Here is a 20,825-nt window from a genome sequence, read left to right as displayed (position 1 = left end):
ATTAACATTAAAGAGCCACTCACAATCGTTTTTATTGGATGAAATTACATAGCGCCAATTTGTAGCTCTCGAACTTACAGTACTTTTACTTATTCTTTAATAATAACTGTAAAGCGTTGCACGAAGAGAAAATTAAGGGGACTTAATTTTCTCCTTGTTGTTCGCAATATAATATTAATATCAAAGAAGATACCTAACACCTTCCGGTTAGCTCAATTGGTATAGCGCCGGACTATTGTGCGGGAGTTCGAGAGTTCAAATCCGGCCGGACCAACACTCAGGGTCTTTAAATAACTGAGTAGAAAGTGCTGCCTTTGTAATAATTTCTGCAAACGGTTAGACTTTCTAGTCTTCTCGGATAGGGACGATAAATGGAGGTCCCGTCTCACAAGCTCTTATATGTGATTTAAATTTGTGGGACGTTAAAGAACCCACATACTCCTCGAAAAGAGTAGGGCGCGTAGTGCCCGGTGATGTGGTCTATCTTTGTACAGTGTCTATCCAGGGTGAATTGGGGGGAGGGGTGGTGCCTCGCATAGACCTTGTGTTCTGTTCGCACTAACTCTTCCAGATTCACCTGTAGGAACAACTGGCAATGCGCCACTGAATTAATACAATCAACAAGAATCAGTTGTCGATGAAAAATGAGTAACTACGTCAGTTATGTACACGACGATTGACTTTAAAGTTGACCATCTTTCTTTACGCTTTCACCTGCAGCTGCTTTTGACGTGCGGAACGCAAGTCATATCATGATCTATTTTTTACTTGTCTCGCCAATATAACTTCTGTAGCTCAGTTCTTGCAAAGGTCTGAGGTTCTCTTCCACGCGGGAGACTCAGATCTGGCAGAAGCAGGAGGAACCCACAGTTCAAGGCCAAATTCGTTTGGAAAGGTCAGTACTAATCCAGAATAAGACTTTAAAGATCATCAGGACTAAGCTTTATCTATAATGATATCTTTCAAACGATGTATTTGTGCTGCACTGAAACAATTCAAAGTCATGACAGTAAATAATCGGTTTTCGGACGTATCCTTTCGATGATTTTTTAAGCCGGAGCACTGGAGTTCCGGGTAACTTCAGTCCTACGATAGCAGAAGCACCACCATACGAAAGGTGTTTTATGTGATCATTTCTTTCTCAATCACTCAGTGTTCGATCGCATGCTTCTATCAAGGACATTCAAGGCTTTCAGGTCAATACTACGTTTTCGTCTTATATGGATATATTCTTGTAAAACCGGTTCTGTCTGTTGTCGGTGATAGAGACAAAGGAGACTTCTTTTCAGCTAATGAAAAAGTAAAGAGAAACAAAACACATTCTCTAGGATGCACATGAGCTGTATTTACAACATATGATTAATTCTTGGAATCACTAACCGCAAACTATTAGTCTTAACTGTAAAATACAAGAATGAAAATCTATTGCGAAATGCAAAATTATTGGAAACTTGCATTTGATTTTTACGTGTCAAGTGACAAATTTTGGTACCATACCAGCTGTATATTTTATCTCAAGGTTTGCTTCTTTTTTAAGACTGTCAGTAATTTACTTCGGCAGTTAATATTATCGTGAGGTCAGTAGGTTTGGAAAAGGCTTGTATTGAGAATATATTCGTGAAAACGAGAGACGAAGATTAAGAGCCGAGAGGAGTGATGCAGCTTTCTCTTGTGTCCACCCTGTCAGAGTTAATGGGAGACACCTGATGTCGTCTAAAGGTTGGATCAGGGCTCTCCTTACTGTGAGGGATTTTTTTCAAGTCATGCTTTTCAGAACCAGCGCTTGAGTTGTCAGCCACTGAACGAGAGCTTGGAAAGGTTGAATTCTTAGAATTGTCCCACTTCTGTTTCTTGCGAAGATATGCAGCGCGTACTTCACTGCTTCGCAGGACATGGATAACGAAAATGAAGAATCCCTAGAGGTATAAAATTTAAGCAGGATGAGTGGTTGCATGAGTCTGGGATATGAGTGTTGCACAGTGAATGAGAATAGTCATGGAAAGGACTTTTGCTGAACACTAACTGACGTCTCCGTACGTAGCGCGAGACATCTCGAGTCGTCGTCTCAGCTTGTTAAACAGATGGAGTCATCATCAGACTCAAATGAAAAGTTATTTGGTTAGGAAAAGATTAAAGGTCTGCTTCGCTGAGCTGCGTGCTCAATCTGTGCCCTTGAGTATCATTTACCGTTAAATATCGCAAACTGAACGCGCATGTATGTAACAGGCAGCACTAAGAAAACAAAACTTTGTCTGTTGTTGTCGTGCAAAAGAAATCCTGTTTAAAGACTCCCATTGAGAAGTTGGTAATGCTTGAAACTATTACCTGAAGTGAGTTCAATATGGTGAAGATATACTGGAATACCAGACCCGCATCTGTTATGCTGAGAATACCAAATACCCAGGTCAGGCCCAGAAGAGGAAACAGCACCACGCATGCCTTCAACCCCTGTCTGAAATAATCAGATGTTGAGGGAAAAAGTAAGCATTTAATCTGAGATAAAACAAGAAAATGTCAGCACAGTGTAGACATATACTCACTTGACGTTAGAGGTGTCTTTTGTAGAGTGCATTCTGGTCATCTCGTACACCACCCGGCAAAGGATAAAGGAGTTTACCTGAAATGAAGATTTACGTGAACAAACGATTTCGACCGCAATAGAAGAACTTACTGGAGCGCATTGATTCTCATGAGTTTTTTTGAAGTGCAGCCGCTTATTTCAGGTTCAGTCATCTCAGTATGTGTATAGTAATTGTATCTTTAGTACTGTTTTGGATAATCTTTCCATAATCATACTGGTGAGAGATTTTCTAAACAGTAGAGTAAACTTTAACAGAAGTCATCAGTCTTACCAGACAAACCGCGAGGACTGGAGCTGCAAAGGTCCAAATTAAACTATTTGAAAATGAAACCCAGCAGCTGTAGGAAAAGAAAAAATATATATTTTACATCAAAACCACAAGATTAATTTTTAATGTTGAAAATTGTTTATATTTTTCTTTTTTAAAGTGTCATTTACCGTTGAGTGTCAATTTGAAGCACGAATGGACTTGACAAGTTCTTTATTACTGAGACTCCCTCGAAACCTTTCGCAATGTTACTGATAGAGCGCTAGATTAGAATATAAAGTATTCCCAAACGTTAAAAGGAAAATCTCAAGCCTTCATTATGCTTGCTGAAATACTTACAAGTCGTCATGTACGTAGCCCCATATTCCCTCAGTAGAGCCAGAGGCGATAACAATCGATGAAGTCACCATTAGAAAAGGAAATCCTAAAAAATAGTGAATTACTCCATGAATATTTAGTGAATATGAACAACTTGTGCATTTATTTCACCTTTGACATCAATGGACTACATTGTGCATGTGATGGGTCCCTCGAACAATTAAGTTAATGCAAGCGAGATTTATGCATGTTAGGTACAACTTTCATTTAATTTAATTTTTCTGTAATTATGCATTTAGGATAACATTACTGCTGTAGTAGTGGTTTGGATACGTACCCCAGGAGAAAGCGTAGAGTAACTTCATTTTTACAACGGCGTTGTATACCTTAACCACCATGAGATACAAGTAGGCTCCCTCCATAAGCATCCAAGCAAATCCGGCCAGATAGAAATAGTGAATAGATACTGCCACAAAAATACAAGCTTCCTGTAAAACAAGAAAAGAAATTATTTCACCAATAATGTAAAATTTTTATCGCCGATTCGCCTCCTCGTTTATCAAAGATTCATTGGGCATATATCTACGTTGCATCTCAACCTTTCTGGTGAAATTATCACAGTTGCCTCTAATAACATTTACGAAACGTCTTTCAATTCTGACAATTCTAACAACTATAATAAAGGTTTATGTGATTGTCCAGATATGTTTTCAGTTACCTGTTTTGACGTGGCATCAATTCCAGCTAGAAAAAAAATTTGCGCCACTGCTATGGCCACAACAAGGTTGAATCGTATCTGAATCTGCTCTTGTTTGAGATTCCTTACCAAAGAAAAAAGAAAATAACAAATTTTAAAATCAATCTTTTTAAATCTCTAACATCATCGGCTGGTGAAGCACTTCTTAGTGAAAGGGTTTGTACTTACATTAAAACCAGATAAGCTAAGATGGTGAGGACTTCACCCAGAAGCGACAGTCCGCAGCCAACAAAAGTAACGATTTCCAAAGCTAATTGATGCCTTTCAGGAATCTAAAACAGCAAAAAGGCTGAGTCCTTCAATCTTAAAACTTGGATTCGATTATAACCTCCACAGTTATAAAACGACATCCACAAAAATTGTAAGTTATGTACTGTCTTACGAATTAAAGTTGATAAGACGATAGAGTAACTATGCTTTACTTTGCTACTCGCTTGGGTTTCTCCCAGTTGCATAAGAACTGCAAAGTTGGTTAGATGATTGCAGTTGCACATAACTTTGGTGTCGGTTCTATTAATCAGGAAACATCCTCTGCTTGACCAGGAGCCATTAACCCGCGTCCTATGTTTAGGAAATATATCTTTCATTAGTTGCCGCGAAGTTGTCAGAGAGAATTTTCGTTTTCAGAAAAACAAATTTCATGTAACATAAGTTGTGAAATGAATTAAGAAAAGGTACCTGATGTCAAAGTCCCAAAAAACACAGTAGGGCTTATCCTGGGGTTTTATATGCTTAAGAGAGAAAAAAAAGGAAAAAAAATAGTTTTACTGAGCTTTGATGTCTGCATGAAGTATATTCTATATTAAGTCTTCAGATTACGTATTGGAGACATGGGCTCTGGCATTCTGCGGTATTTTCATTTATTATGCCTTATGGTGCTCCTCCATCAATTCACCAGAAAGGCCATTTCAGATGGAACTTTTACCATTTACTGGTAGTTTAATGAGAAATTCCTTTCATTACTGTATAGAAATGGTAACCACAAGAAAAAACAAACAAGGACACAAATGTAACATGAAAATCTTTTTTCAAGAGTTCGTGTACGCATGAGACATGTGCAGACCTACCTCTTGTAAAATAAATGAAATAGTTATGTTCTCTGCCAGCACTGATAACGGGGCCGGTGAGAGAGAACACGCTATGATTGGTGTTTGGAGTTTAGTATTTTCCATTTCCTTTCTGCAAGGTAAATGTTTTCTGTTGTAAACTTAATAATTCGTAAATATTTTTTTAACGTCTCAACTAAATAGTCTTACCAATTAATAGAAAAGTAAGAAAAGGTTGGGAAATTGAATAAGGTTCTATCGAATCCAACACCGCATATCTTTAAATACATACCCATCAAGAAGGTATTGGGATTCATCTGGAAGAAGCTCGTGCAGGTCTCGGTAAGCTATTCCAAGTACCACAATTTCTATCAAGAAAAGGATAGTTAAATTGGATAGGATTGTTGATGACATGATAAACAAATTCTCCAGGGAAATAAGGAATTTCTTTAAGGGAGGTACTGTACTGTATGCTCATACTCTACCAAAATCTCCCTTTACACCCAAAATTTTATGCGTGGGCAAATTTTCGAATTTACATTTATCTCTTTCAGGCCTTTTAACAACTCACTCACTCAAGGATCAAAGAATATGTATACTTGCAGAAAATTTAAAAAATGTTTACTACAGATCCAATATGAGCAATGAATTATAATGAAGGACGAACGATTCAGACTTACCCTGTTTTTCGAAGAGTATTGGTGGTAAAATGATCCTTCCACTTGAGAAATTATGATTACCAGATGATTGGCCTGGGAAAACGTCAGAAGGAACCACCACTTCCTTTTCATAACCTGCTTTAATATTCTGAACCTCCATGACTATCAAAAGAAAAGAAACAATACAGAAATGTACTCCTAAGCTTCCACCATGGTAAAGAAAGTAACGAAGTAATTGTCACTTGAAATGAAATTTATGTCAGGGTTGGAAGCAAACTGACAGACAGACAGACAGATAGACATCTATACTTATACAGGATAGCCCCTTCAGTGTAGTAACCACTGGTATCAACGGGGGCCCTGTTAACCACCCATCCCACCCCAGGGGAGGACATCCATCACACAGTAATCTCGTGCGTGGGAAATTAACGTCTCCTCCCCCTAACCCTGCAGGAGACGGGACCTCCATTTATTCCTCCCTATCCGAGAAGACTAGAATATCTAACCATTTCTTGATGTTAGAGAAAGGTAGCATATTTTTCTCAATTATTTTAAGACCCTGAGTGTTGGTCTCTCTCGATCAATTATTGCGTTTTCCGGCTTCATTTTCATTTTGTTTTTCATTTGTATATGAATCCTGGATTTTTTTAATAAATGTAAAAGCACGATGTCTGTGATTAATGATCCTTTAATTAGCGGTTGGAACACGTGGACGCCATGATGGTATTCTTTTCTAATCTTCCCATAGTTCATAGCGAACATTACCAAGTCGTCCGTGAAACAAGAAGAAAATTGATCGAAATTTTTTGATACTTGATGCTCGAATTCCATCGATTTCTGGATCTACTCGCAATTACTTTTTCCTGTTTATTAGCAATCCTTACATCTAATCACATTTTAACCATGGCCTTTAATATGATGTTTTGTTACAATTGAGATGTATAAAGGCACTACTCATCGAGGTGCCCTTCAGTGAGCATTGTGGTTGAGCTATAGTTATCATTTTCCAACAGATGCTTCTTGGCATATTTCGAGGCAAAATTTTCAAGGTGCTGAGCTGCAACCAACAAGTTCACTCCTACGCCTAAACTTCCTTCCTTTGCAAATTTGTGGAAAACTGTAAGTAGATGCTCTGTCTCGTTCACTACAGCCTAAAGATGGAAATGCATGACAGTCATCAAAAAGTGATTTCAACAATAATCAGAATAAAGATGATAACAATTGAGGGAAAAATCAATACGCAGTTGATAAAAGGTAATGAAATATCGGCTTACCTGAGGAGAATTCTTGTCACCAACACTTAGCTGATTCACCTTATCGAAATATTTTTCAACCATCTAAAAGAAACAAAATTAAATTCATACTTATTAACTTTCATGTCGTAATTTGCCAGTGGTGAACATTTTTTAAAAAGCTTAGACAGTTATTTGAAGCTTCTATCCGTGGAACGTACCAGGATACAATATCATTTCAAATAGTAAGCCATCTTTTCGGTTTATCATAATTAATAAATTTGTAACGTCAACGGTAAAAAAGACATCCTGGTATTTACGATTGCGCTTTGTTGGATTTTGATCTCGAAATCAGCTTACACAAAAGTTTTCTTCTGTGCTCTGTTACAGTTCAAGGGGTAAATTGTAAAAATAAAATGATTTCGAAAAAAAAACCACATGGTTGAACCCAGAAGTAACCGTGTGATAGCAAGTTGCATCTAAGCGTAGTCCCAAAAAGAACAGTGACGTCTTGTGTCTGACTTGTTGGCAAAATGAGTGGAAGCCATCATCACAATCAGGTTCTCTGCCAAACGAGTGTTTGGTTAAACCAGTAAAACCTGACAAATCAGTTGTGTAGTAAAGCCATAATGTGATAATAACCTTCTCCTGAGTATCCTCGGGCACCGTTGGAGAGAAAATTGTCGAGAAATCCTTTGATATATTGGTTGTTTTAGACGCCATAATCGTTGTGGTTTCTGTTTCTCCACTCTTGGTTGTTGCTGTTGCTGTTACTTCTGAAGCAAGTGACGTAGTGGGGGTCGATGACGCTGAAGCTATCAGAAAACGAATAGACATAGTAAATGCTCTCTCTCTCTCTGTTGTGGCTATAAATTATATCACTCAACCAGTGGAGAATATGATGAAAAGAAAATAATTCAAATACTGGAAAATCATAGAGGAACGATCGACGTTTCGGCCATATCACACGGCCTTCATCAGGAAACTGCCGAGTCAGCCCAGGTCACGCAAGTGTCACGTGATAGCTGACTCGGCACGTCCCGTAACGCACGGGACGTTTGTGTTTTAATGTTTTAATGGTATTTATAAAGGGTCGTTATGAACAATACGATTTAAAGTGAAAATATTTCTAATGAACATGGATAGCATACAGTAAGGGATATTTCCGTTTACTTGTTCAGAAATGTCGCTTGAGATGAACGGCGTTGCTTTATTTAAAAAACTAATGCAATGCTGCCAAAAAAAATTAAACTCATCAGTTGACTCAGAAATATCTCCCATAAATTGTTTTCAACTTATAGAAAATGAAATTCTCAACCAAAGAAGCTAAAATAGATTTTGATATCCTCTATGGCAGCCTTTTTTTAACCTAAGTTTAGTTCTCTGACGTTTCAGAAAAGTAAAGAATTTTGCAATCTCATCGGAGTTGTTCTGCGTAAAAAAAAACTACGGGAAAACAGCCCTAAGTGAAACACAACTAAAGAGCATGCCCATGAATGTTACGAGGATGAAAACTCAGATATAAGAAGGTAGGGTCTCTTTAGTGAGCCCGTGCTCAAGGTCAAGAACAAGAAATAAAGAAACATCTTGAAGTATAAATGCTTTAGAAGTACAATTGATGGTAAAAGCATTAAACCAACGGGGGAAATAATGAGACTACAGAGTTTTGAAAACAAAGATAATCTTAACACACCTTAGAGTAAGACAAATAAGAAGCCAGCTCAGAGGAAGAGAAGGCAAGAGCCCTACTTTTTAAGTAACTTTGTATGACATCTATGATTTCATCTCCTAGGTCATTTGATGATTCATTCAGGCCAACATTTATTATGTGTGTTTCCTCTTTCGTAATTGCTGTCAAATCTGTCTTGTTCACTAAGTCTCCAACTCCAACACCAATGATGAAAACTCGCTCATTATCCAGATTCGTCAACACTTCATTTAAAACCTCGTTACTAAATACCATCTTGTTATCCACCATTACAACAAGAATACGAATTGCAGTGGAACCCTTAGAGAACTGTTGGAATCCTAATTTCACTTTTTTTAGAGCCTCCACCAAGAGTGGTGTTCCAGAACGTTTTTCGATTTTATTGACGAGTGAGGTTAAGGTGTCCTTGTTTTGCATGTTGACAAAACCTAATCTTATTTCAGCTTCAGAACCAAAGACAAAAATGCTGTAGCGGATTCTGTTAATGCCATACTGGTCGATAATGGCGCATATTGTACTTTTCATGAATGCAAAAGTGTTCTTAGAAGAAGGGGAAGTAGCAGAGAGAGCAAAGGTCAAGTCAACCAGTGGAGTATTCACTGAAGGAAACGAAAGAAAGTCACTTCGTGAAGTATCTTACCTCTAAATCTTTTCTTAAAATGCTTATGATATCAAAGGTAAAGTCAAAGTATTAGAGTTAAGTTCAATTTTCATTGGAGCAGACAGAGAACATACAGAACTGAAGCATAAGCATATAAGATAGGGAAGATTGACTGGAAAAATTAGCAAACTGGATATGTCCGATAAATTGAACCACACCTAACTTACTATTAGCTTTCTTCAGAAAAATGCTTAGCATATGTACGTGATCGATTGATATATGGCTGGTTTTTCTGAGTCTTGAAACAAATCTAATATGAGATTTAACTATTAGTCCACCAGCGCGCGTTGGATATGAGATGATAGATAGCGAACGAGGCGCGTAGCGCCGAGTTGGCTTTAATCATCTCATATCCAACAAGGGCGATTGGAATAATTGTTTTATAAAAAACGAATTAAATTATCAAATTTTATTCAATTTTTAGCTCACTTTTAATTTTAAGCTGACGCGTACGCTTACCATATTTGTTGATTATGGTATATTGGCTCATATACCATAATGCCTAAGCCAATCAAAAGTCTTGAATTGCATTATCCAATGATCCAGTTTTTAATAAAAAAATTTAGTAAGATATAAAACCGACTTCAATGGTAAGGCACTTGTTATTAAATCAGATTAACCTGTACAGCTCAAGCTGCTTCTTACCTGGGGATCCCTCACAAATGTAGCCGTGCTCTTCAGTACAGTTTACAGTGCACTCTAGTTTAGGATCCTCAGTTACCATGCAGCAGAATATATGGTTAAAATTCGACGCACTCTTCTCCGTAATATAAGAATGGTTTTTGACCATATCCCTTGCTCTGAAACTTTTATCCAGATTTTGTTCATCAACCCATTTCCAATTATCACCTCTGAAACGATAACACCCTAAAAAAGCTGTAGGAGCAGTAACATATTAACTACAAAAAAAAAACAAAATCCGAGCCAGTGACCAACGCCACCTCTACCTCCTGCATTTATATGTTCATGAATCATTAAATAATTACACAGTGATCACTTACTTCGAAAGCTGGAGACCTATCCAGTACCTCAAGTCATTGGTGGTATTTGATATATTTTTAGCCAGCTGAAGATCGGGAGGGTTCTTGATTTTTGCAAGATGACTTTTATGACTTGAATTACAATCTCTATTCGCATTCGTGTGATCTAATCTGTTATTGTAAACTGTGAACCCTTTTTCACCAGTAATACCTGTCAGAACAGTAAAAGAAAGTGGAATTCTCCTTCTCGCAGTTTATTTACTTTCAAGGCACGCTTGTCTAACATACTTTGTACAATAGCATTAGAAATGCTCGCTCGCTCGCTCGCTTACGGTTCGAGACCTATTGTCTATAAGGTTATAGACGATAATAAATGACGTATCATTTAACGCAATGCTCAATCTTCTATCAGCTATAATTTTTACTGATCACAAAAATGGCGTCAACAATGTTCAAAACTCTGCGGCGTAACCACTTGGCAACGAGTCGTTACGCTTCATGGTATTGGACATGGATGAATCTCGATCGCAGACAACGAAAAACACACAAAATCAACCTCTTTATTATGTTTACTCCGGTAATCAGGTGGTAATCTAATCTTACCTATTATTTGTGGTTAATAACTACTTCTAAGTTGTGGGATTATTCTAATGTTTTTTTTTTAATTAGCTGTCTTAGTTCCAATGCTAACCAAAATATTTGTGAAATCCTTCTCTATGTGCTGTGTGTTTGGGCTCATTATAAAATTTCGTTTCATCATTCTGTATGAGAGTGTCGCGATACTGAAAAGTTACAGCTTTAGATGTCCGTGTCGCTGTCAGTGTGGTCCCAAAAGTGACGCCATCGCGATGACTTCTTTAAAAATATATCTTATCGTAATACAGGCTCCTGCTTTGCTGTCTCAACAGTTTCTGTATTAGAGATTATTGACTGTCGAATCAAATAAACTGATTTGAATGCTAAAATTCTTAGAGCGGTTAGGCTCTGTGTCAAAATAGACCAAAGTCATCAGTTTTATTCTCTCTTCTGTTCTTTTGGGTGAAGTAAATCTCCCACTGAAAGCGAACTAAGGGATATGCACATTAGAAAAATCATGACTTTGTATGCGTTCAAACTGCATACTGTGCATAAATGCAAGCTACTATTGGAGCGGTTTGTTGCCAAATTGATACCCCAACTGATTGAAAATAATCGGAGAATGGAAAACGCTTTGTAACTTGAAAAAATAGTCCGAATGAGGTGACTGCTATAATGACGTTGTTCGAGCATAATCCAGGAACTAGGCGGTATCGTCATTATTAATACAGTTTACATAGCGTTTAGATAGTCATTGATATTTTGACAATTAAGTAAAAATTTGATTATATACTGCAGCTGGGGAAGTTTTGAAGCGAAGACGTAAGGGTTGTCGTGCTTTTCCCTCCAGAATTTGCCTCAGACTGTTAAAAATCTTTCTCAAGAATTATTGCAAATTTGTATTCTTTCTCTCTTAGGTAGCAATGGATAACAGCAACCATTACGCGAAAGCTATCACGCTCTTAGTCTTCCCCGTATTTTGTACGAACTGTCGCGTAGAACTGCGCAAGAATGCTATTCAGGGCCTGCGTTTCATACTTTCTCGTCCGTTTTGAAAGCCAGACATTTAACCATTCGTTTTCATTTGGTTGGGCACTTTTATTTTAAGCATTCTCCCTCAAACTCTGAATTAAAACATCGTTACTTCCTCCTCACCTACCCGCCATTTTATTTTTGTTGCGCTTTCGCGCTCGATTAATTCAGTTTCAACCTTCAATACTCAATTTCAACTCTCTTCAATGTTTGGGATTAATTAACGCGTTCTCAGCCAATTAGCATGCTGAAATGATGGCATGTGTGTTATTAGCCGCAGAATCAACGAGTTGTGCATACATGCAACGCTTTTAGAAAATCAATGTTGCGGCTAATTCTAAAGATTCCGTTAGATTTTGTTAGTCATGCTGTAATTTATCTTCAAGGAAGAAAAAAGCTTGAGCTCTTAATAGTTTAACGCAGACATAAAAACTATGGGTACTTTTAAAACTGAAATTTGAAGAGCACTACATCCGTATGAAATGTCGAACATTAAGCATAACCTAGATACACAATTACAATCATGGATACACCGTTTGTCCTTTAAAACAGGGCAATCAAGGATTTGTCACAAAGAAAAAACTCTACAACTGTATTGAATGCAAGTAGCCACTCATATGTTACCGAATATGTTACCGAATATGTTACCGAATATGTTACCGAATATGAATAACCCAGTTATAATGTGTATGGAGTACAGGTGATCTGCACGTGTTAATAGTCTTTCCAGGTACTTGAGCTAAGTAATTTTTCCATAGCGACATCAGAATAATTAACAACAACATGTAAAAGGCCTATTACCTTACTATTTATCATACCTTGACCCATGGTCCATCGTAATGAACCAAACCCGTAATTTTGCGTAGGTCCCTCACGGACAATGGTTATAGAAAGTGTGTTATTTCGTGTTAAGACTGATTACTTTTCCCAAGAAAGGGAGAACAACACAATGGCTCACGAACTGCCCTAGGCAGACAATTTAGATTTATTTCACTACCTTGAAGGACGAGAGAAAATTATTACTACAAATTATTCAGATGGAGCAAAACGAAAGAAAGGAAATTTCCATCAAACAAACCGCTTGAAACTATGATCAGACCGCCAAAAGTCATCAAGTCTCGAACTAATGCAGTCCTCATTTTAATTCTGCAAAAAGAAAAATAAATATGCTATCAGTGTAAACGAGAATTCTCACCAAAAAATTTAAATAGATTGCAAATTTAAAATTGTTGTAATGGCTTGAGAACCTGAGCTTCACAGAAAGTCGATTTCTCGTGTACGAAAACAAGGAGGTTTCTATACTGACTGCAATGTAAGGCTTGCCCTTCAACTATTAAGTTGACAACAGCTTCACAGAGATCGCAATTTAGTCAAAGTAAATCTCCCACTGAAAGCGAACTAAGGGATATGCACATTAGAAAAATCCTGACTTTGTATGCGTTCAAACTGCATACTGTGCATAAATGCAAGCTACTATTGGAGCGGTTTGTTGCCAAATTGATACCCCAACTGACTGAAAATAATCGGAGAATGGAAAACGCTTTGTAACTTGAAAAAATAGTCCGAATGAGGTGACTGCTATAATGACGTTGTTCGAGCATAATCCAGGAACTAGGCGGTATCGTCGTTATTAATACAGTTTACATAGCGTTTAGATAGTCATTGATATTTTGACAATTAAGTAAAAATTTGATTATATACTGCAGCTGGGGAAGTTTTGAAGCGAAGACGTAAGAGATTGGCCACTTGCCTTCGCCTTGTTGCGAGGGTTGTCGTGCTTTTTCCTCCAGAATTTGCCTCAGACTGTTAAAAATCTTTCTGAAGAATAATATGCTATCAGTGTAAACGAGAAATAAAAATTGTTGAAAAAAGAAAATTAAGGCCTGCCCTTCAACTATTAAGCTGACAGCAGCTTCACAGAGATCGCAATTTAGTCAAAGTAAACAATTTGCTGAAAGCAGGACCGAGAGGAAATGATTAATAATAAGTTTTGACAGCCATTGCCGAAGATCCCCTGTCATGTTTTGTCATTTTGACGTAAGTCAATAGTTGCATCCTGCTTTTGTTTGACTTTTTTTTTAATATACAATCTTATTACGTCTTGTAATGGGACACCAAAAATGAGAACTTTTCCCTTTTTCTACAAACAATCTACATCTAATATATAATGCGAAATTTCCTATTGAAAAACAAGAAAGTATAATGCAGTTCTAGAATTGGGACGAAATGCTAACTAAACGATGTATTAAATTTTATCCTTTTGCTAAAAAATGCCGTCTATTAAAGAGTTCATGACCCGCCGACATAATATTTGCGGGAGCATTTGAAAGGTGCTGACAAGTATAGTTTCGTTTCGTCAAATAAACTGCAAGTAGCAACTTATAAAAAACAGTTTATTAGGAAATGAATTTCTTAAAAATGTAAAATTTCAAATTGAGACAATTAAATTTAATTGGTGACGTCACTGGCTCTGTTTATTTATATGTTTCATCAGAACATACAAAATCTTGAATATAATTCCTTTTGGTTCTGTATTTAGATGCTTTCTTCGAAGTCTCAAATAAAATTCAGCATCTATTTTCCAAAGTGCAGTTTGATTCGTTAATCCACTACTATATTAAACAACAACAAACATATGAAACATATGAGTGAACTGCGGTTATGAGACGTATATAAGAACGATCCTTCGCACTAAAGCACTATTTGAGCAATAGTGGAAATCAGACCTGAAAAAAATTTCAGGCCTGTACGGGATTCGAACCACTGACCTCTGCGATACTAGTGCAGCGCTCTACCAATTGAGCTAACAAGCCAACTGGGAGCAGGCCATCAAATTAATTCGATATAAACCCGTAGATGATAAATCAAACAACAACAAACATATGAAACATATGAGTGAACTGCGGTTATGAGACGTATATAAGAACGATCCTTCGCAGTAAAGCACTATTTGAGCAATAGTGGAAATCAGACCTGAAAAAAATTTCAGGCCTGTACGGGATTCGAACCACTGACCTCTGCGATACTAGTGCAGCGCTCTACCAATTGAGCTAACAAGCCAACTGGGAGCAGGCCATCAAATTAATTCGATATAAACCCGTAGATGATAAATCAAACAACAACAAACATATGAAACATATGAGTGAACTGCGGTTATGAGACGTATATAAGAACGATCCTTCGCACTAAAGCACTATTTGAGCAATAGTGGAAATCAGACCTGAAAAAAATTTCAGGCCTGTACGGGATTCGAACCACTGACCTCTGCGATACTAGTGCAGCGCTCTACCAATTGAGCTAACAAGCCAACTGGGAGCAGGCCATCAAATTAATTCGATATAAACCCGTAGATGATAAATCAAACAACAACAAACATATGAAACATATGAGTGAACTGCGGTTATGAGACGTATATAAGAACGAACCTTCGCAGTAAAGCACTATTTGAGCAATAGTGGAAATCAGACCTGAAAAAAATTTCAGGCCTGTACGGGATTCGAACCACTGACCTCTGCGATACTAGTGCAGCGCTCTACCAATTGAGCTAACAAGCCAACTGGGAGCAGGCCATCAAATTAATTCGATATAAACCCGTAGATGATAAATCAAACAACAACAAACATATGAAACATATGAGTGAACTGCGGTTATGAGACGTATATAAGAACGATCCTTCGCAGTAAAGCACTATTTGAGCAATAGTGGAAATCAGACCTGAAAAAAATTTCAGGCCTGTACGGGATTCGAACCACTGACCTCTGAGGTCAGGTCTGATTTCCACTATTGCTCAAATAGTGCTTTACTGCGAAGGATCGTTCTTATATACGCCACTACTATATTGATCGCAAATGAAACTGTGTGTGTTCTGAAACATGACTGACGGAAGACAAACAAATCATATTCGGTAATGTGCGATTGGCTAACTGCATTCAACTCCGGTGGTTATTTTAACGAACACAAGAAGACTGAATAAATGCACGCTCTTTTAATTTAAAACCCACGAAGACTGCTTGAAATACATTGTCGCTCTGTTTCTCTGATACACACATAATACTCTTGTTACCAAGTAAAAGTTAAGTAATACTAAGTGTTTAATCCACCTCACCATTAAAACAGGAAATGGCAATAAGAAAATAACGTTGGCTTCGTTCCTTTATAGAATACAGCAGCTTCAGCAGTGTGTTGACCAAATTGCTTTTCGCAATCGTTCATCGGCACTAACACAAACTCCAACGAGCAGATCGTCGTACTCGCGAAATAAAATACTCTCAAGGATTTCTCGTTAGGTTTTTGTATCTTGTCATTCGCAACTCCTGACTCTGGTATAGAATCTCTCTAACTCACAACTGCTCTATTGATCAAGGTTGAGTTAATAATTTAGTGCAAATACATCTGACATTTTGTAAGATAAAGCCAATTATCATGTGTTTCCCTATTCAATCTCGTGGATGCGAAAGTTTGATCACAGTGACTTTAGTACGCTCGACAGGTAGACTTTCATAAAATATTGCCAAATCATCTACCCAGGTCGATGCAGTACATGAACTTGTATATGTGTTTCTCTGTATCGTGCATTGGATAAATTGCACTAATGAACTTTACCTAAATTGAAATTTTTTTTTCAAACGACAACCTTACTTCTTTGATTGCCCAGTCGATGCTAAAAGCTTTTCTTCAATAATTGAAGAGATTCTACACCTTCAATCATTAAGATCCAGTCGCTCCACTCAGTCGTTTTCCATGATATTTGCTATGAAATTACATACCTTCGCTTCCTTATTTTGGACTAATTTTGTTAGCTTGATTGCACATGAGTCTCTTCTTACTTACAAATGTTAAGCAGAAGATCTTATCGTTTCCCTGTATCTCGTTACAAAGACGCTTTCATCCATAAAACGTTCATCGATTTAGGAACGCTCCACAGCTTATTCCGCTGTCTGATTGGCTCGGTCAGCCAATAACGTTTTTTATCTCTAATAGTAAGGGTCTATGTACGTGTATTGCAAAGAAATGTTTTGTAAATATACAGAAAGGTTTTAAAAGGGAAGAGCATTTGCAGCAGAGTTATTCTAGTTGCTATTAAGAAAAACACAGTTACAGCAGTGTTGAATTAAAATTTCAGGACGCAAGCGGCGAATGAATCGGTCAAAAACTTCATAAAATGGGAAATAATGAAAAGCAAGCGGTGGGAATTTTCTGAAACGGTGCGGACGCTACCATCTTAGATGTCCAAGATTATCTTTGTCAACACCTGCCGTTTTGACCGGTTTGCGTTTGCACTGCTGATGATATTTGCGGGTGTTTTACAATATGGGACACTACGTATGATGCATGATCCTCGCAGTAGAGAGCGCTATTTATGCAATAGCGAAAATCAGACCTGAAAAAAAATCAGGCCTGTACGGGATTCGAACCACTGACCTCTGCGATACTAGTGCAGCGCTCTACCAATTGAGCTAACAAGCCTATTCAAAAGGGTTTGAAAACCAGTTGGGCTTGTTAGCTCAATTGGTAGAGCGCTGCACTAGTATTGCGGAGGTCAGTGGTTCGAATTCCGTACAGGCCCGATTTTTTTCAGGTCTGATTTTCGCTATTGCATAAATAGCGCTCTCTACTGCGAGGATCATGCATCATACGTATCTAATACCGCAGTTCAAAACATATGAACTTCATATATATACATTGAATATGGGACACTGTTGAAAAGAGAATGATGTCACCTATGACAAGTGATTCTTAATAAGTGTTAGATGTATATTCCTAAGCTCCGAATAGAAGCAGGTTGTATAATTCAACTTAACGGCCTGCTCCCAGTTGCCTTGTTAGCTCAATTGGTAGAGCGCTGCATTAGTATCACAGAGGTCAGTGGTTCGAATCCCGTACAAGCCTGATTTTTTTCAGGTCTGATTTTCGCTATTGCATAAATAGCGCTCTCTACTGCGAGGATCGTGCATCATATGCATTGACATGATTGGAGCCAAGTGAGGTTGCATAAAGGCCAATCCCTTGATTGTGTAAGTTATAGATGAAGGGCGTTTCTTAATATTTTTTGTTCCTCCGGTGACATTAAGCAGGATAGAGTGCTAGCTTATTTTTCTCGTCGATTGCTTTTGTGACGGAGTTTAATCCAGAGACCAGATCATCTTTTTCTAACAATCCCCATTTTTAATCCCGCGTTGTGCAAAATAGAAAAATTGAAGGGGGTGAGTATGACTAAACTTTGCTATATATGATCGTCTATGTACGTGTATTGCATAAAGACATCCATTAGCTGTCATCCGGCCGGTTTCTTTACTGAATTCTAGTCACCAGCAGTTTGGAATTGATTCTAAGATTTTATCAACTAAATGTTTCTTGGCCTGTAATTGTCATCGTAAATGAAATTTATTATCTGTTTTATCACACCGATGTCTACTGAATCATTACGAGCATAAAAACGACTTTTCAGGCCTCTCTGAAAACTTTGGACGCTTTTTATGATCATTTCTCTCGGTTTCGTTTCACGAACGAAGATATGTCAGGGACCCCGGTTACGCTTGTGGCAGAGCCGGCAGACATCCTCTAATACAGCAGGTGCAAGAGGAGAAGTGGATCTTTTCTCCTCCTCTTCTCATCAAATTTAGCTCTTCCGGTGCTTAGGCATATTAAATGGAATGCATGGGAAGAAGACCTTTGTTTTTGTTTCATTCTACATTGATAAGAGATAAACTAAAAGTGCTTTCGAAACAATAGCTGATACAAAAATCCTCCCAGAAATTTTTCAGTGACCTGAGTAGGTCTCAGCGTAAGAAGTTAAATCGAGATAACGATAAAACGCTGGCTACTTATCTCGTAGGAATATGCAAATAGCTTGTGTTTTCTATTCAATAGTTATCTCTGACTGCCAAAAGTTGCGGAGCATTATCCTGAAGACCCGCGTGTTCAGTGGCTAACTTGTAACCATGTGTCCTGGATGCCACCGGTTGGAGTTTTGGTGATGTGCATTGGCATCTAACCAGACTACGCGACCTACATAATATTATCTGACGAAACTCCTTTCTGAATAAGGAATTCATTCCAGCGTATATGGCGGGGTTAACAGAGTTTGAAATATATAGAAAAAACATACACAGAAGTTCTACATTTCTAGGCATGCGCATTATGAAAAAGCGCCTTAATACAACAATAACCCACAAAGGTATCCAACAGGACAAGAAAGTGAAAATAACAATGAATAGAGATCTACTTAGTCTAATTTCTTCAACGGAAATGCGGGCTTCATTTCCTCTCGAATGTCTCAACGAGGGAAATACCCCTGCTTGATGCTGACGAAAAGCTTTTAAAACTTTGGAATAACAAAGCGTTGTAGCCAACAATGGGGTGATGAGAAAGAGAGTCAACACTATTAGGTAGTGAATTAGTTTTTCTTGTTCCCCGCGGTGTTTTATTGAACACTGTGCATAACCAGGTACAAACTCAAAATCTTGCAAATTGACCAATCTTGGAATTGCAATGTAGCCAGCCACGAAAAACCAAACAAAAGCAAGCCAAATACGAGACCTTTGGCGAGAAAATAGCTTCTTGTAGCTCGCGTTAGATCTGCAAATCCGAACGTATCTGTTAAAAGCTGTTAAACTCATTGTAGCCGGCGAAACATAGATGACAAATAAGTTGATGAAAGCGTGGAAATGGCAAATGGTATCTCCGAACGGCCACTTTCCTGAAAACAGAACCAATTCAGCCATAGGCATCACAAAAACCGCTGAGAGTAAATCGCTCACAGCCAAAGCTATGATATAAAAATTAGTAGGTGTGCGTAATCTTGGATTTCTACAAACAGATAGGCAGACCAAAATATTTCCCACGAGCGAGAAAATGTTCAAGACGACTAAAGACAATCCTTCTACGACGACCAGCATTGAACTTCTTGATGCAAGATCGTTGGCCATTTCCAGTCGTCGAAAGAGGAACTTTCTCGAGTAAAACTGACACAGTACGTCCCAAATTAAAAGGCAACTGAGCAAACACTCGATTATAGTTTCCGTGTCCATTATCTTTAAGACCAACGCATGAAATCTTATAATCACTTGTTTTTTACGAAATGTCACTATTGATTAGTCTACTCTGTAAAAAACTTGAAAAAAACTTAATTCTTTGTCTTCCATTTCCGTTCTTAGCGCAATCAGAGTGAATCAATTGTTTTATATTTCCTGACCTGAAGTGCTAATACAAACACTAAGAATCCTCTACTTAATTTACCGCTTGTTTTTCGTTCCAGAATCACTTCTTAAAAAAATGTCACTACTCCAGTTGAACTTAGCCAGAGTTTTTTAAATCAGTTTAATACGAAGGAGGTGAGTACTTGGTTCAAATGTTTTTTCGCTACATACTGGCAGGTTTGTCTCGAGTATTCCACAAAACGGGGGCGTTCTACAACGAACAGACTTGTTCCCGTTTTGCCTTTAGAGAATGATTTTCAAGAAATGCGGTTCTGTCAAAGAATAAAATTCACAACGCTGTGGTATCAATTTAGAACATGGACTTAAAAAGCTCACTTCATCTAAATTGTAGCATTTGATCGATCTTCGGCAACAAATTCTTTTTTTCAGTTTTTGCTTGATAACAATATCAAATGCACATATGTTTGATGTTCAATATTTCTTAATCAAGTCCAACTGTCCAAATGTGACTTACATCTTCTATCCTGTCTGATACATTATAGATATTGGTGCTTCGGTTCCATTGTATACAAAATTTCGCTTGAGGCACTGAAAAGTAATCATGGGTGAGGGGGATCACAATTAAGTAGAAGATAGCATCTGTATTTTGGCTCTCATTTTGATTCACGTCGATCTTGAATTTTGCCGTCAATACTGGCGCTGCAACCCATCCACCTGCGGACAAGAGTAAACATCAGACAAGCTCCTGGCCAATCAAAACATGGGTAATTCTTGAGATTACTTTCTTCATCTCTTTCCGTACTTCAGGTGGCCACAGAGTAATATTTTATTCAACTTCTAACTGAGTT

The 20,825-nt window shown here is 37.8% G+C and overlaps 2 protein-coding genes and 1 pseudogene across 2 annotated transcripts; all 3 read right to left on the bottom strand.

Moving 5' to 3' along the window:
• The window catches only part of LOC148740617 (uncharacterized), a 1,045,961-nt pseudogene that overhangs the window by 520,176 nt on the left and 504,960 nt on the right, over positions 1–20,825 (bottom strand).
• LOC148740640 (uncharacterized) lies at positions 1,321–12,961 on the bottom strand. The gene is made up of 20 exons (XM_088750360.1): positions 12,897–12,961; positions 10,232–10,421; positions 9,876–10,081; positions 8,611–9,168; positions 7,504–7,676; positions 6,904–6,966; positions 6,591–6,780; positions 5,651–5,794; positions 5,263–5,338; positions 4,992–5,103; positions 4,603–4,655; positions 4,347–4,485; positions 4,093–4,196; positions 3,886–3,988; positions 3,505–3,655; positions 3,189–3,273; positions 2,853–2,919; positions 2,541–2,617; positions 2,326–2,452; positions 1,321–1,916 (listed from the first exon to the last, which is right to left on the bottom strand). The coding sequence occupies exons 1-20, from the start codon at positions 12,955–12,957 to the stop codon at positions 1,638–1,640; spliced, it is 2,958 nt and encodes a 985-aa protein (XP_088606486.1). The 5' UTR covers positions 12,958–12,961; the 3' UTR covers positions 1,321–1,637.
• LOC148740639 (melatonin receptor type 1B-B-like) lies at positions 18,218–20,705 on the bottom strand. The gene has a single exon (XM_088749713.1). The coding sequence runs from the start codon at positions 19,846–19,848 to the stop codon at positions 18,682–18,684; it is 1,167 nt and encodes a 388-aa protein (XP_088605839.1). The 5' UTR covers positions 19,849–20,705; the 3' UTR covers positions 18,218–18,681.

Source organism: Stylophora pistillata, chromosome 2 (genome assembly GCF_964205215.1).
Source record: "Stylophora pistillata chromosome 2, jaStyPist1.2, whole genome shotgun sequence".
In the NCBI taxonomy this organism is placed as follows: Eukaryota; Metazoa; Cnidaria; class Anthozoa; order Scleractinia; family Pocilloporidae; genus Stylophora; species Stylophora pistillata.
Note: the sequence above shows the minus strand (reverse complement) of the source record. Positions and strands in the feature narration are given on the sequence as shown.

What these genes read in the sequence shown, in the direction of transcription:
- LOC148740640 (XM_088750360.1), bottom strand. Translation starts at nt 12,957, where the DNA reads ATGAGGACTGCATTAGTTCGAGACTTGATGACTTTTGGCGGTCTGATC. An exon ending in CATACAAAGTTACTTAAAAA is followed by an intron (nt 7,677 to 8,610) that starts GTAGGGCTCTTG and finishes GTTTTCTGATAG; the next exon opens with CTTCAGCGTCATCGACCCCC. An exon ending in TTAGCTTATCTGGTTTTAAT is followed by an intron (nt 3,989 to 4,092) that starts GTAAGTACAAAC and finishes TTCTTTGGTAAG; the next exon opens with GAATCTCAAACAAGAGCAGA.
- LOC148740639 (XM_088749713.1), bottom strand. Translation starts at nt 19,848, where the DNA reads ATGGACACGGAAACTATAATCGAGTGTTTGCTCAGTTGCCTTTTAATT.